Source organism: Culex quinquefasciatus, chromosome 3 (assembly GCF_015732765.1).
Source record: "Culex quinquefasciatus strain JHB chromosome 3, VPISU_Cqui_1.0_pri_paternal, whole genome shotgun sequence".
Taxonomy (NCBI): Eukaryota; Metazoa; Arthropoda; class Insecta; order Diptera; family Culicidae; genus Culex; species Culex quinquefasciatus.
The window spans coordinates 61,793,405-61,808,145 of record NC_051863.1 but is presented as its reverse complement, the minus strand read 5'-3'; the positions used below and the strand labels follow the sequence as shown (position 1 = coordinate 61,808,145).

The following is a 14,741-nucleotide window of genomic DNA, read 5'->3' as shown; positions in this document are numbered from 1 at the left end:
TCAAGTAGGAGCTTTTCTGTCAAGAAGGACCGCGAGGTTAATTTTTCAAAATTGATTTAAAAATCTATTTTAAACTCTTTGTGGTCGTACAAAGGGTCATTGTACACAGAAAAATAAGCTTTAACGCTGTAAACAATAATATCACCAATCTAAGCTTCATTTTAGGACCCAGTTGTACCAACATTAGAAAAACAGTGTGGCTGTCATGTCATGGCACACTTTTTTTGTAATATTGGTACCACTGCATGATTCAGACATTTCTGGCGTGCACCAGTCGTAACGCCATCTTCGCTTACAAATCAGGATCGCTTTTGGTTTGGTTTAATATAATATAAAATAACAAAATACATGCATTAAGATGCCAAATAAAAGTTGCTATCGAAATCACTTTACTTTGTTTTGATATGGTGTGCGTTTAAAAAAAAAAAACTTTTTAAATGAGAATCGGGTCCTAAAATTAATCTTAAATTTGCGATATTATTATTCACAACGATAAATCTTTTTTTCTGAGTACAACACGCAGAAAAAAGTTTTGTAGAATCAGCCTGTACGAGGTTTGAATCAACAAAATTTTTGTTGAATATAATCAACGCCGATTTTGCGTTGAAACAAACCTTGATTTTCTCGATTCTACAAAAGTCTTTTGTTGTTTTGAAAAAGCTGCTTTGACGTTTAGCGTTGATTCAACAAAAAATATGATTTTCAAATCAACAAAACATTTTGTTGATCCAAATATGCCTTATTTTTCTGCGTGAATGATCCTTTGAACGACCGCACAAGATTTAAAATGGATTTTTAAATCAATATTTAAAAAATAATATCACGGCCCTTCTAGACAGAAAAGTTCCTACTTGATAGCTCCGTTCCACGGGGACTATAGTTGATCCATCGAAAAAATGTTGTCTGTCTTTTTTTTGCATTAAAACATTCTATGATTAAAATGAAAAAAAAAAATCAGAAATGGTTTTTAACGTTGTGCATAAAAAATTGCATAGGGCTTTAGTACCCAATTGGGTCCTAAAATGAAGCTTAGATTGCTGATATTATTGTTTACAGCGAAAAAGCTTATTTTTCTGAGTACAATGACCCTTTGTATGACCCCAAAGAGTTTAAAATGGATTTTTAAATCAATTTTGAAAAATTAACCTCGTGGTTCTTCTTGACAGAAAAGCTCCTACTTGTCAGCTCTTCCCAAGGGTTGACCATAGTTGATCCATCGAAAAAATGTTGTCTTGTCAAAAAAAAAATTGCATTAAAATGAATAATAGGGATTAGAAATGGTTTTTAATCGTGTTTTTTACCGTTGTACATGAAAATTGACATAGAGCTTTAGTACCCAATTCAAGCACTTTTTTAGATTTGTCTTTGCAAAGACAAAACCTTTTATTTTTTACCATCGAAGAATCCCCCTTTTTCCTACAACCATGACGAGAAACCAGCATCGCTTTCGCCCATCACCCTGCGCATGATACCGGCCAGCTCTACAGTAAACATAAAAGTGACATTTCCAGTGACAGCTCAGCAGGCAGCAAAAGAAAAAGACACGACAATCTTCCAAAAATCCCAAGAACTGCCTTCGTTTTTCGAGGAAGAAAAATCTAATTTGTGCCACAGGTAGTGTGTAAATTAAGCCGTAATTAGTTCGTTGATGTGTGACTGATTTCTTGCTTCTTTAGGACCTCCTCGACGGCATCATGCATGGTCGGAAACGATAGTCGTGTGGCGCGCTCTATTTTGGCTCGGAAATTTGCCAACCATACTATTAGACTACTAGAAGCAAGGTCACCAGCAGCGGTAATTGGGCAATTTTCGTCGACCACCCTCCCCAAGTTCCAAGCCTAGTCTAGATGAAAAGTTACGCCTACAGCAAGGTCAGCCAGCGAGATACGGATAGCTTCGCGGCCAGCAGCAGCAGCAGCAACGCCAACGGCAACGGATCGACCGTCATCGAAACCGGAATGTATCTCAGAGATTGGCGCCAGGCGTTGCGGACTCCGCCGTCCTATCGGCTGGGTAATCGCACGATCCGGCTGCAGGTGTCGATGGTTTGGCCACTGGCCGTGTTGGGACTGGTTGTGCTGTTTCTGATCTATGTCGTGAGTAGGTCAGCGTTCGCCGTTGGTGGACCTTCCGGGAGCAGTTTGGACCGAAGTTCGTTGATTATGTACAATCACACGTACCCGCTGAGCAGTCCTATCATTAGCAACGGGATTTACTCGTTCCGGATAGCGGTAATAGCGGATTTGGATACGAATTCGAGGGTGAAGGGTAAGGACACTTGGAGCAGTTACCTGTTGAAGGGGTACTTGAGCTTCATTCCGGCCAAGGGGACGATCACGGTGTCGTGGGACGATGTGGGACCGAAGCAGCTCAAGTCGAGCTTTTCGTTGAAGGGCCGAGGGATGGAACTCTCGGAGTTGGTAGTGTTCAACGGCAGACTGCTCACGTTTGACGACCGTACCGGATTGGTGTACGCGATCGAGCATGACAACGTGTACCCGTGGCTGCTGCTGATGGACGGCGACGGGAAGGCGGCCAGCAAGGGCTTCAAATCGGAGTGGGCCACCGTCAAAGACCAGGTTCTGTACGTCGGTTCCATGGGCAAGGAATGGACCACGTCGGCTGGAGACTTTGAAAACAACAATCCCATGTACGTGAAGGCCATCACCGTGCATGGCGAGGTTTACCACCTGAACTGGGAGACCAACTTCAAGGCCTTGCGCAGCTCAATCGGAATCGAGTGGCCCGGCTACATGATCCACGAGTCGGGCGAGTGGTCCAGCGAGCTGAAACGATGGGTCTTTCTACCCCGACGATGTTCCAAAGATCGTTACAACGAAACCAGGGACGAGCACATGGGCTGCAAATATCTCCTCCTCGCAGACGAATCCTTTCACTCGGTCAAGCCAGTCGAGTTGAAGCTGGACAACGTTCCGGCAACGCACGGCTTTTCGAGCTTTAAGTTCCTGCCCAGCACCGACGACCAGATCATCGTCGCCCTCTCGACGGAGGAACTGAACGGGCGGACGTCCAGCTACATTAGCGCGTTCCGGATCTCCGGCGAGGTGGTGATGCCCGAAACGCGAATACCCACGAGCTACAAGTTTGAGGGGTTAGAATTTATCTAGAAGAATATCCAAAGTCGGACTGAAACATTAGCAGAGTTAAAAGGGGGTGTGTAAATAGTTATAGGGACAAAGTATTACACAAAACGAGCGAAAATTCGGTTCCACCTAGCAGTGTGTATTGCCATAGTTGTTGCCCAGTTAACTCAATCGGAATTCTAAAACGGAATTCAATTCGGAATTCGTAAACGATTCGAATTGAATTCCGTTTCAGAATTCCGATTGAGTTGACTGGGTGGTTGAGTCTACGTTTTCATCACAAATTAATAAACAAAGTTTATCAAAGTACTAGTAAAATGGCGCAGTTTAAATAGTTTTGATTCTTCTTTTTTGTCTTCAGCCTCAAACAATTTATTCTATAACAAGTCAACAACGATTCATGTTAATTTGTCTGTAATGTGATATTAATTACTATATCTGAAAGGAATAAACCTGTATACTAAAGCTCTTTTGATGTTTTGATTTATTGCGGAGAAATACTCATCAGAAAACGCGAAATTCGGTTTTAGCCTCGTTTTGGCTGATTCGATTCGCGTTTGTTTAAAAATTAAAAAAAAAATATCTGTGTTTCAGTATTTCCACAGCTGTAGCTTAAATTGGGTACTAAAGCCTTATGTAAATTTTTATGTACAACGGTAAAAACACGATTAAAACCATTTCTGACCACTTGTTTTCATTTTAATGCACAAAATGTTGACAAGACAACATTTTTTCGATGGATCAAACATGGTCCCCTTGGAACGAGCTGTAAAATAGGACCTTTTCTGTCAAGAAGAACCGCGAGGTTTATTTTTTCCAAATTGATTTAAAAATCCATTTTAAACTCTTTGTGGTTGTACGAAGGGTCATTGTACTAAGAAAAATAAGCTTTATCGCTGTAAACAATAATATCAGCAATCTAAGCTTCATTTTAGGACCCAATTGCTGATATTATTGTTTACAGCGATAGAGCTTATTATTCTGAGTACAATGGCCATTTGTACAACCGCAAAGGATTTAAAATTGATTTTTGAATCATTTAAAAAAATAACTTCGTGGCCCTTCTTGACAGCTCTTTTCAAGGGGCAATAGTTGATCCACCCTAATGTTGTCTTGTCAGTTATTTGTTTGCATTTAAATGCTCTCAAGTAGAGGTGGGCAAAAAAAGAGCGAGCCGCTCAAAGAGCCGGCTCATTAAAAAGAGCGAACGAACCATGGCTCACAAAAAAAGAACCGCGGTTCTTTTTTAAACTCCGGTCATTTGAAAGAATCGTTCCAAAATGGTCCAAGTTTTAAAATTAACTTGTTATAAAAATAATTTATTGAATTTGTAACAAATTTGTATCTGTAAAAGTTGTTTTTGAGAATTAAAAATACAATTTCAAATATTTCAATGATTGCAAAAAGTACTTTTCAAGTACTTTAAAATTAAAACGGCATGTTAATGAGGAGCTATTTTCAGAGCTGAATCGTCATATTTCATTGGGGAGTCTATAGCAACTTTCTCATCAATATATATTGAAAGACTCTCAATAGCATTGATGTAAATCTTTGAACACCACTTAAAAGTTTTCAAGCATATATATTCAGTTTCCTCCTGCCCGAATAAACTTCAGCGTTTATAAACATTATTGATCAAATCAGAATGTGGAAAAGAATTAACAGAATATTTTCTTTTAATAAAATATCAGCATAAGTTTAATGTTCGCAGAAATAAACGCCATTTTAAAATTAATAGCAATTTCTTCAAAGTCCTAGATTTAAGTTTGGATGCAATTCAATAATTCAAACGTTAAGGTTCAAGTAGAAATTTTGACATAGAGATCGCCAAGACCTATGATTATTTAAGGGCAGCTTTTCATAGCTTTAAAAATCACATCATTCTTAAAAAATATCCTTTTTTTAGAGCGGCTCTTTTTAAAGAGCGAACGAAAATGAGCGGCTCTTAAAAAAGAGCGATTTTGCCCACCTCTACTCTCAAGTGTAAGTAACAATATTGAAAAGCACGTGATTAGCCGTTTTCTCATTCTAAGCAAAAGTTTCATGCCTATTTTCGTCGAGAAAATTGATGTGTAGATTAAAATAGTTTTGAAATGCCGAAATTATTTCTCGCTTACTTTTTAAAATGTCCTATACTATTTTTTGATATGTTTTAGGAGACAAAAAACCACAACTTTTGAGCTATAGAGAAATGGTCAAAAAATTTGCCACCGAGTTATAGATTTTTGAAAAAAATATGATTTTTGGAAAAAAATCGAAATTTTATACCAAAATAAATTGATTTAATTTTTTTATGTAAAATTAAATTTGCAATCGAAAAGTACCTTGCAGATTTTTTTATAAAGGACTCCGTTTTCAAGATATAGCCACCAAAAATTTGATTTTAACGAAATAAGTATTTGCAGTTTTTTGATTTTCAAAAATAGTGACCATGAGCGACAATTTCTAAAATTTTTATTTTGAAAAGTTTAGAATTTTTTTATTAATTTGTCTAAGAGACATTGAAGATTAGACCACTGGTTGCTGAGATACAGCGGCTTAAAGAAAAAGAAACATGAAAATTGATGTTTTCTAAGTCTCACCCAAACAACCCACCATTTTCTAATGTCGATATCTCAGCAACTAATGGTCCGATTTACAATGTTAAAACATGAAACATTCCTGTTAAGAGACATTAGAAAATTATTAGTTGCTTGGGTGAGATTTAGAAAACTTCAATTTTCATGTTTCTTTTTCTTTAAGCCGCTGTATCTCAGCAACCAGCGGTCCAATCTTCAATGTCTCTTAGACAATTTCATAGCAAATTTTTTGAACTTTTCAAATAAATATTTTTATCACTCATGGTCACTATTTTTAAAAATCGAAAAACTGCAAATATTTCGATAAAATCAAAATTTTGGTGGCTATATCTTTAAAACGGAGCCCTTTATCAAAAAATCTATAAGGTACTTTGCGATTGCAAATTTAATTTTACATAAAAAATTTAGGTAATTTTTTTGGCATAAAATTTCAAAAAAATATAACTCGGCGGCAGATTTCTCTATAGCTCAAAAGTTGCGGGTTTTTGTCCCCTAAAACATAAAAAAATACGTATTTTGGGAAATTGAGTTTTCGTGAAAAAAAAAAAATGTTAATTACACAATCGGCAATTTTTTTTTCCGTGTAACTATTTTTTTCTCAATAGTCATCAACAATACCTACAACTCTGCCGAAGACACCAAATTGATCAGAAAATTCACTCAAAAGTTACAGCTGTTTGAATATTTACGTGCCATTTTTGTATGGACAGCTGCCGAAATTGTATGGAGACTTATATGGGTGAACCAATGACACAAAATAGCTCTTTTGGTCATAGGGAAGGCCCCCACAAAGTTTGTGCCCAATAAAAAAAATACATATAAATCCATTTCCGGTTTTGATAGAGAGTTGCTCAAGTGGCAATAGACTACGAGATGGCGTTAGTGTAGTGTTAGCATCAGCTATGTTTTTACGCACGATTTTCAAATTAGGTATGTTGTTCTAGCTGTTACGTCTGTGATTTTGCTCTGTTCGCGAGTTTGCCGCAAACAAGTTTGCGAGTTTGTCAAACTGTCAAACACGAAAAATTGTGAGTTTGTTTGTTTGGCATAGTCTGATACCTCCTTCGGTAAAGACAGTGAAATAAAATTGTTTGTTTTTATGGTTTTCGACAAAAGGGAATTTTGAGTATTTCAATAAAATTTTAGGAAAAAATAATTTATAACATTTTTTTACTTTTTCACAAATTCTTACAAATTCTTTCAACATGTAAGGGAGAATGGGGAGATTGGATCCCTAGCCTGTGTCTCGTCAGCTTGTAGGTTAAAAAATAGCTTTATTCTAGAAGGTTGTGCGAAATTTACTTAAACTCATTGTAAAAAAACAAAGAAAAAAAATGTTCGGATTAAGTTACACACATTTTTCTAAAAAGTGCTGCAAAAAAACTCCAAGAGATCATTATTTTATTTTGCTATGTCTACACTTGAAAATATTCAGAAAAACATGTTGTATCCATGAATTGTTTGATAAACTTATCAACTATAAATCCCTTACGCATTTGACGATAATTTTATCGTCATACTACTTTTACAATCAATTGTTTAAAAAAGTGTGTTTAGGGAGACTTGATCCCTGCAGTCACTGGAATCAGCCTCAAGTTAAATTAATTGGTTTGATTTTTCGTTCATGGGTTTCTTTAAGTATAGTTGTAGGTGATTTATTGCAGTTTGAACCATTTTTGAAATGCTTTGTTAACAGAAATTGCCAGCTTTTGTAAACATGCTTTATGTTTGTCTTGAAAAGAATATTTTAAGTTTTTAATTATTTCAAATACTAAACTTGTTTAATGTAGAACATAGGGCGTCCAATTTTTCCGGGTTTTGAATTTCCCGGGAAACGGAAAAAATATTTTTGAAATCCCGGGAATTCCCGGGATCCCGGGAAATTTTTGAAACAGTCATAAAATCTATGTTTTCATTATACTTGTGGTGACCCATCGAAGGGTCTATCCGGGAACCACTCCGCACTCCTCGGTAACTCCCGATCGCACGTCCTGTCCGCTCGCGCACTTCACAACAACTCCCCACTTTGATGCTTAGCTCCAAAATCCATATGTCATTAGGTTGCACGAACCAGATTGTCAAACTCAAGGTGGTATAATGTTAGAACGGTACCACAATACTGATTATGTTTTCATCCATAAAATTATAGAATAAGCTCAAAAATATTAATTGATGATAATTTACACTTCAATCGAAACAAGGACAGCAATTTTTAAAAGGAATTTTAAAAATATTTTTTTTTGTGCACAACATCGGGTCGTACAAACTTCAGCTATTTTGTATGAACCAATTTCACCCCTGGACCTAATGTCAACCCTGATGACGGTTCTATGTGATTCAAATTGAATTTGAATTTCTTTTTATAAATATATTTTTTTTCTTTTATTTTTGTATATGAAATGACTAGAAAAGCCAAAAAAAATCTTTGAAAATGTAATAAAAAACTAGAAGCAGAAACAAATAAAATTATACCGGTTAATGCAAATTTTAGATTAAATTTCATGTTTTATTTCAAAAGTATTTGAAAAGATATCTTTGAGTTACTTCTGCCAGCTGGGAAAAATCGACACTACACTCACAATAGTTACAGGACATTTTAAAGCAATAAATTTGGAAATCGGTGTACTGATTGTTCTGTTCCCGTTTTAATGAAGTCAATCAAAACATTATGGAAAAAAAATGCATCAACAGCTGCCTTAATTCGATGAAAAATAATCTTATATGTTTTTTTTCAAATTCAAAATCATAAATATACGTAAAATATGTAAATATAATACCCACGCTTTTAAAAATATATTTCAAATAGAAAATATTTAAAATTTTAACAATTTACCCTAATAAGCCAAATGAATGCTTTAAAATTCTTATCGATTACTAAGAAATACACTTTTTATCTGTTTGCACAACCAAATCTGAATTTCCAGAATAAAAAATTTGATTTTTTTTTCTATTTATATTCTATAAGTTAAAACAATTTCAAATAAAACCTGTACGTTTCTATTAAACTAGTGCGTCCATCCCGGGAATTCCCGGGACAAATTATTAAAAATCCCGGGATTCGGGAATTCCCGGTTTTGGAAAAATCCCGGGATTTTTGTCCCGGGAATTCCCGGGATGAACGCACTAGTTGAACAGAAACGTACAGGTTTTATTTGAAATTGTTTTAACTTATAGAATATTAATAGTTTGGATGAATAAAAAAACATTTTTCCTAAGATTACTTCAAAATGTTGAAAGGGGGATCAAAATACCCTTCGCATTTCGAAAATGCCGGTTGATAATATTTGGTATGATTCGAAGAGTTCGTCTGATGGAATACCATTATCAGCCAAACAAAGTTGAATGTTTCATTTCATTTCATTTTATTAGGTTGCTTTAACAATTACATTGGTGCAGTTGTTATCCTGAGCTGAGATATGGACTACCTTTCAACAGCTGATTTGTTCGAAATGGGGAGAGATTTACTGGTACTAAGGAGAACGAATTGGACAGAGAAGGAAAAAAAAATGCAAAAATAACCTTCGAAATAGCTAATAGATGTGGGATAGTTAGAGGAAAGGAGGCATTACTTATTCTAATATCACAGCAAGTTGAATGTTTAAGCTTTCAATTCTTGGCAAAAGTTCATTGTTTTGTGAGAAATTTAGATAGGTATGTGTGATACAAAAAAAGGAGACCAAGTCTCCCCACTCTCCTCTACTAAATTGTATAAAAAACATTATTTTTAAACTTCAATTTATAAAATTTACATCGCGGTATAAAAACAAAACAGCTCAAATCGAGGCTCAAATTGCCTTGCGTTAATTCTTTGTAGTTTTGAATAACGTTTCACATTCTTTGCGGAATTGAACAACCATGCGTCTCCTCGCTTTCAACTCATCAACGGAACCTATAAACAAGCAAAGAGGCGCAACACGGTCGTAAATGGCGATTCCTTTCCAATCCCTGCGTTGGTCGCGGAAAACCCAGACCAAAACAGTGCAAAGCACGAGGAGAAAAACAGGAGTTTTCCTGAGAATGCGAGAGAGAGAGGTTAATATCGAGACGGGGTGTATAAAACCACCAGTCGAGCCGATCCTTGCTCTCATTCGTGGCCAAGTCGTCCTTGCAGGTGGGCAGGGTTTTTCAGTTTAGTGTGTTCGGAGGTTCACCTCAGGAAGAAGGAAGGAAGGTAGGGTCAGGACCTGCCTGCAGTGCGGTGAAATTCGTGACCCTTTGTGGAAAAGCTTGAGGAAAAAGGCAAGGGAAACGTGAACGGTGTGTTTCTTTTTTTGTGTTAGGATTTGTTGTTAAACAGTGGCAATTTGGTTGATGGAGAGTCCTTAGTTAAGGGGGAGGTGGCTAATATTACTAAATGCACGAATGATGAATCCTCACTAGCCTAAAGGACGATTTGCCGGAAGAATCATTAGGATAATAGGGTCGGCTTTCATCAGTCTCCTTACATTTTTGTGACTTCATACCATCGTGTATGTGTGTGTTCTCGTGTAAATTAGGACGAGCCTGATCCTGTTAGCTGATAATTTGGGCGAGGACGATGTCTCGTCACATGATTTGAGAGAGAGAGAACAACATCTGGTGTGGCGCCCTGGCTCCAAATTTCCGTTTCCGCTGCGAAGACCCTCAGCTGGTACAGGCAACACCTGATTGCCTCGGGTCGGACCTTTTATTTTTATTTCGGGTGGACTCATAATCTCGTTTGCGTGCCCTAGAGAGGAATAACAGCTCTCCCTACTGGTGATAGTGCACTAAATTGGGCAAAATTTAAGGTAAGCTCAACATTATTTTTAATCGATATTTTGCATCCACTTAGGTTTAAACTAATTAAAAAATAAGAATATAATGAAAGAACACAATTTTGACCACTTGGCGCCACCCCAAAACACCCTATGTGGCACGGCTCGTCGACAGCCGAAATGAATTCAATTTTCTTCTGTTTCGTGCTTTGCCTTGAAATTTTTGAGGGTCGCAGAGCAGCCTTACCATATGGAATTATGAAGATAGTGGGTATGCCTTGAAGGCTAAGGCGACTTGCAGGGCTTTGCATACTGTGTGGGGAGCTTTCTTTCTTGAATTATTATTTTTTGTTTTGATTTGTAAGTGGTGATAAAGATGGGTATTTATTTTTATTAAGAGTTCTTTATCCGGAATAACTGCTGGGAAAAGCTTGTCTCACCAACGCGAAAAATGTGTTATCTGGAAGTGAATCTGGAAAAAATTGAATTTAATGAATTTTATCACTTTATGGATGAAACTCCTATAGTCCTACACTTTATCAAATAACAACTTTTGTTTTTAACAACAGTTTTAGATAGCAGAGCAGTTCACTCAGATTTCAGTCATTCGATTTTTTTTTGTATTTTTTAATCCGACTGAAACTTTTTTGGTGAATTTGGTATGCCCAAAGAAGTCATTTTGCATCATTAGTTTGTCCATATAATTTTCCATGCAAATTTGGCAGCTGTCCATACAAAAATGATGAATGAAAATTCAAAAATCTGTATCTTTTCAATGAATTTTTTGATCGATTTGGTGTCTTCGGCAAAGTTGTAGTTATGGATACGGACTACACTGAAAAAAATGATACACGGTAAAAAAATTTTTGGTGATTTTTTTTTTTACTTTTTATTACTGAAACTTGATTTGCAAAAAAAAAACACTATTTTTATTTTTTTATTTTTTTATATGTTTAAGGGGACATAAAATGCCAACTATTCAGAAATTTTCAGGTTGTGCAAAAAATCTTTGACCGAGTTATGAATTTTTTAATCAATACTGACGCACGAGAGCAAGCAGCAGTGACGTGCTCAGTGCTCTATCATTTTTTTTCGGATTTTTTCGCCGCAATTGATTGTGATTACTCGCGAGTTTGCTTCTCCAGCATGCCAAAGGCCGGCCGTGACCGTGGCAGTTCGAGTGCGGCCTCGAAAAACCCGCGAAGTTCGTCTACCGACCGTGTGCAAAAAGGTAAACAAACCAACGCCGTGTCGACCGCCATCGCGCATCCCAGATATGTTCCAAGATCACCAGTGCGAACCCGTTCCGGTACTTCCGGTGCCACGACCAGTGGCACATCAACATCCGCCAACATCCCCATCAGGAACGAGTTCCAGATGCTGAGCGACGAATGGACGTGCACGCAAAAAAGTGTCGGCGTCAAAAAAGACCAATTCTCCAACGGAACGAAGACCACCTCCAATTTTTGTTTTGGACACGTTGGCGGACGATGTTGACGAGTCGCGGGAAGACTCGGGTATTGTCTGAAAATAGGCAAGTCGTCAGTGCAAGTGATCACACTAACCAAAAAGAATTTCGACCTGGTGCTTGAAGAATTGAAGCGTAGCAACTTCAACTTCTACACATTCAACCCCGAAAAGACCCCTGTCAAGGTCGTCTTGCAGGGTTACCAAGACCGTCCAGTTTCCGACTGGACGCCGGAATAAAATCGCGGGAGATAAAAGTGCTTTCGCACAAAACAACGGTAACAGGTACACACACAATTCACCTGTTGTACTTCGATCGCGGCACCGTCAAGATCCAAGATCTGCGGCGGACTAAGACGTTGGAGGTTTTTGGGTAAACTGGCGGTTTTACGCCAAGAACCCGACGGACGTAGCGCAATGCCACCGTTGCCAGACATTCGGCCACGGCTCGCGGAACTGCAACCTCCGGCCCCGCTGCGTGAAGTGCGGTGGCTCACACCTCTCGGAGGCGTGCGCACTGCCACGAAAGGCGGACTTGGGGGACAAGGCAGAGCAAACCAAGGCGCGCATCAGGTGCGCCAACTGTGGAGGTAACCATACCAGCAACTACCGTGGATGCAGCGCACGGAAAACCTACCTCGAGGAGCAGGAAAAGAGGAAGAAGAAAGCAGCAGCGTCCCACTCTCCTCAGCGAAGTACGAGCGCAGCCGTTCCTGCAGCTGGACAGTGTACGGTTCCAGCGGAAAACTCAGCGTTCCCTCCTGGTTGGGGGCCAGCGTGGTCGCTGCCGGTAACGGCAATGCGGCCCAGCAAGATGTCACCGGGGAAGATCTCTTTACCCTGCCGGAGTTCTTCGCTCTCGCGGGGGAAATGATGACGCGGTTTCGGAGCTGCCGGAATAAGGCGGAACAATTCCTGGCCCCAATTGTGGCAGTGCGTAGCCGAATGGTTACGCTGTCCGCCTTGTAAGCGGATGATTCTGGGTTCGATTCCCATCTGCTGCAACCTTCCATCGGATGAGGAAGTAAAATGTCGGTCCCGGCCTTGGTTGTTAGGTCGTTAAGTCATTCCAGGTGTAGGAGTCGTCTCCATGCCATAAGTACAAACAACACACCAAACCAAGCCTACTCCGGTGGAATCGCTGGCGGCGGTTGGACTCGCAAGGTCGTCAGTTTAAACACTGGGGTGGAAGGTTCCTTGGAGTAGAAAGAGGTTTGGGTGCTCTCCCCATCCAAGCCTTCGGACTCCTAGGTTCGAGCAGAAACTTGCAATAGAGACCACAAAAGACCCGGGGGTCGTTAATGTGGATGGTTTGATTTTTTTGAATTCCTGGCCCTTGGGGAGCTGATGATCAAGCACATCTATAATTGATATTTTTTTCTGTGATCTAGTGTTAAGCTTTCTCTTTATCTTTAAAAGGACGTAATATTGAATGTTTGGCCCTTTTGAAATATTAGTCTTAAGCGGATTACGCACTTCGGAAGGAACCGGTCAAGAAAAAAATCAAATGGGCAACAGCGGCAGCGCAAGCAAGTCAGAGAGGGTGAAGAAAAGCCCCAAGAAAACGCTCCATCTCCTTTGTTCTGCTGTTCGTAAAGCTGTTTCTTGATCCCTTTCCTTCCGATCTGCATACTAGCCTTTAACTTGAAAATTTTGAAAATATTGTTTTCGAAAAGATCGGAAAATTTCACGAATGTTTCATATTTTAAAATTGAAAATCGGACCATGAGTTGCTGAGATATCGGCATTGAAAAATGGTAGATTGTTTGGGTGAGACTTAGAAAACATCAATTTTCCTGTTTTTAAACCTTTGCATTGCAATATCTCAGCAACTAAGAGTCGTATCAACAAAGTTCAAACAAGCAAAATATAGAGAATTTTCTCAGCTTTTCCAATTTTTTTTCAAAAGTGGGCAAACATGTGCACTAATTTAAAAAATGAAAAACTGCGACTATTTTCAAAAAAGTTACCTAAAAATGGCTATAACTTGAAAACGGTGCACTTTATCAAAATTTCACTGGAGTACTTTTTGATTAAAAAATCGATTTTACATCGAAAAATGAAGTTGGAAAATTTCTGCGACCAATATTGATCCTTGCACTGTAACTTGGATTTGGCTCGCACTTTTCTCTCGCACTTTTGACAACAAATTTCCAAAAACTAGGCAACCAGCATTTGTTTATTTACATTTCCAGTCGCAGTTTCCACCAAACTGGACATTCGCACTTTAAAATTGTGATTGATAGGTGAGCAACATCGGCTCGATTTGATCATTTTTTGAGAAAATTAAAATTTCCCAAGCCAGTTTGACAAGTCGCAATAGTGCGATCGATAGCAATAATTTAGTGCGAAGTCCAAGTTAGTGAGAATTGCGCAATATTTCGATTTTTTTTAAAAATCAGTATTGATTAAAAAAACATAACTCGCTCAAAGATTTTTTGCACAACCTGGAAATTTCTGTAAAGTTGGCATTTGATGTCCTCTAAAACATATAAAAAAAAATTAAAAAAATTAAAAAATCACAGATTTTTTTTACCGTGTGTCTTTTTTTTTCAGTGTAGTCCGTATCCATACCTACAACTTTGCCGAAGACACCAAATCGATCAAAAAATTCCTTCAAAAGATACAGATTTTTGAATTTTCATACATCTTTTTTGTATGGACAGCTGCCAAATTTGTATGGAAAATTATATGGACAAACTAATGATTCAAAATGGCTTCTTTGGGCATACCGAAGGCACCAAAAAAGTTTCAACCGGATTAAAATGTACAAAAATTAAAAATGAAGAAAAAAGACCGATGTCGTGGAGAATTGTTCAGCATAAATAAATAATGCATAAAAAAACTTAACAGAA

At 38.1% G+C, this 14,741-nt stretch overlaps 2 protein-coding genes across 2 annotated transcripts in view; both read left to right on the top strand.

The window, feature by feature from the left end:
* Nucleotides 1-1,485: 1,485 nt before the first annotated feature.
* LOC6039495 (apyrase) lies at nt 1,486-3,565 on the top strand. The gene is made up of 2 exons (XM_038264525.1): nt 1,486-1,614; nt 1,677-3,565. Exon 2 carries the CDS (start codon nt 1,848-1,850, stop codon nt 3,126-3,128), a length of 1,281 nt encoding a protein of 426 aa, XP_038120453.1. The 5' UTR covers nt 1,486-1,614; nt 1,677-1,847; the 3' UTR covers nt 3,129-3,565.
* Nucleotides 3,566-9,780: 6,215 nt separating this feature from the next.
* The window catches only part of LOC6052111 (tetratricopeptide repeat protein 39C), a 52,491-nt gene continuing 47,530 nt past the window's right edge, over nt 9,781-14,741 (top strand). The window contains exon 1 of the mRNA XM_038261632.1: nt 9,781-10,452. The gene's annotated coding sequence lies outside the window, so the exon portion shown is untranslated. The remainder of the gene's footprint in view (nt 10,453-14,741) is intronic.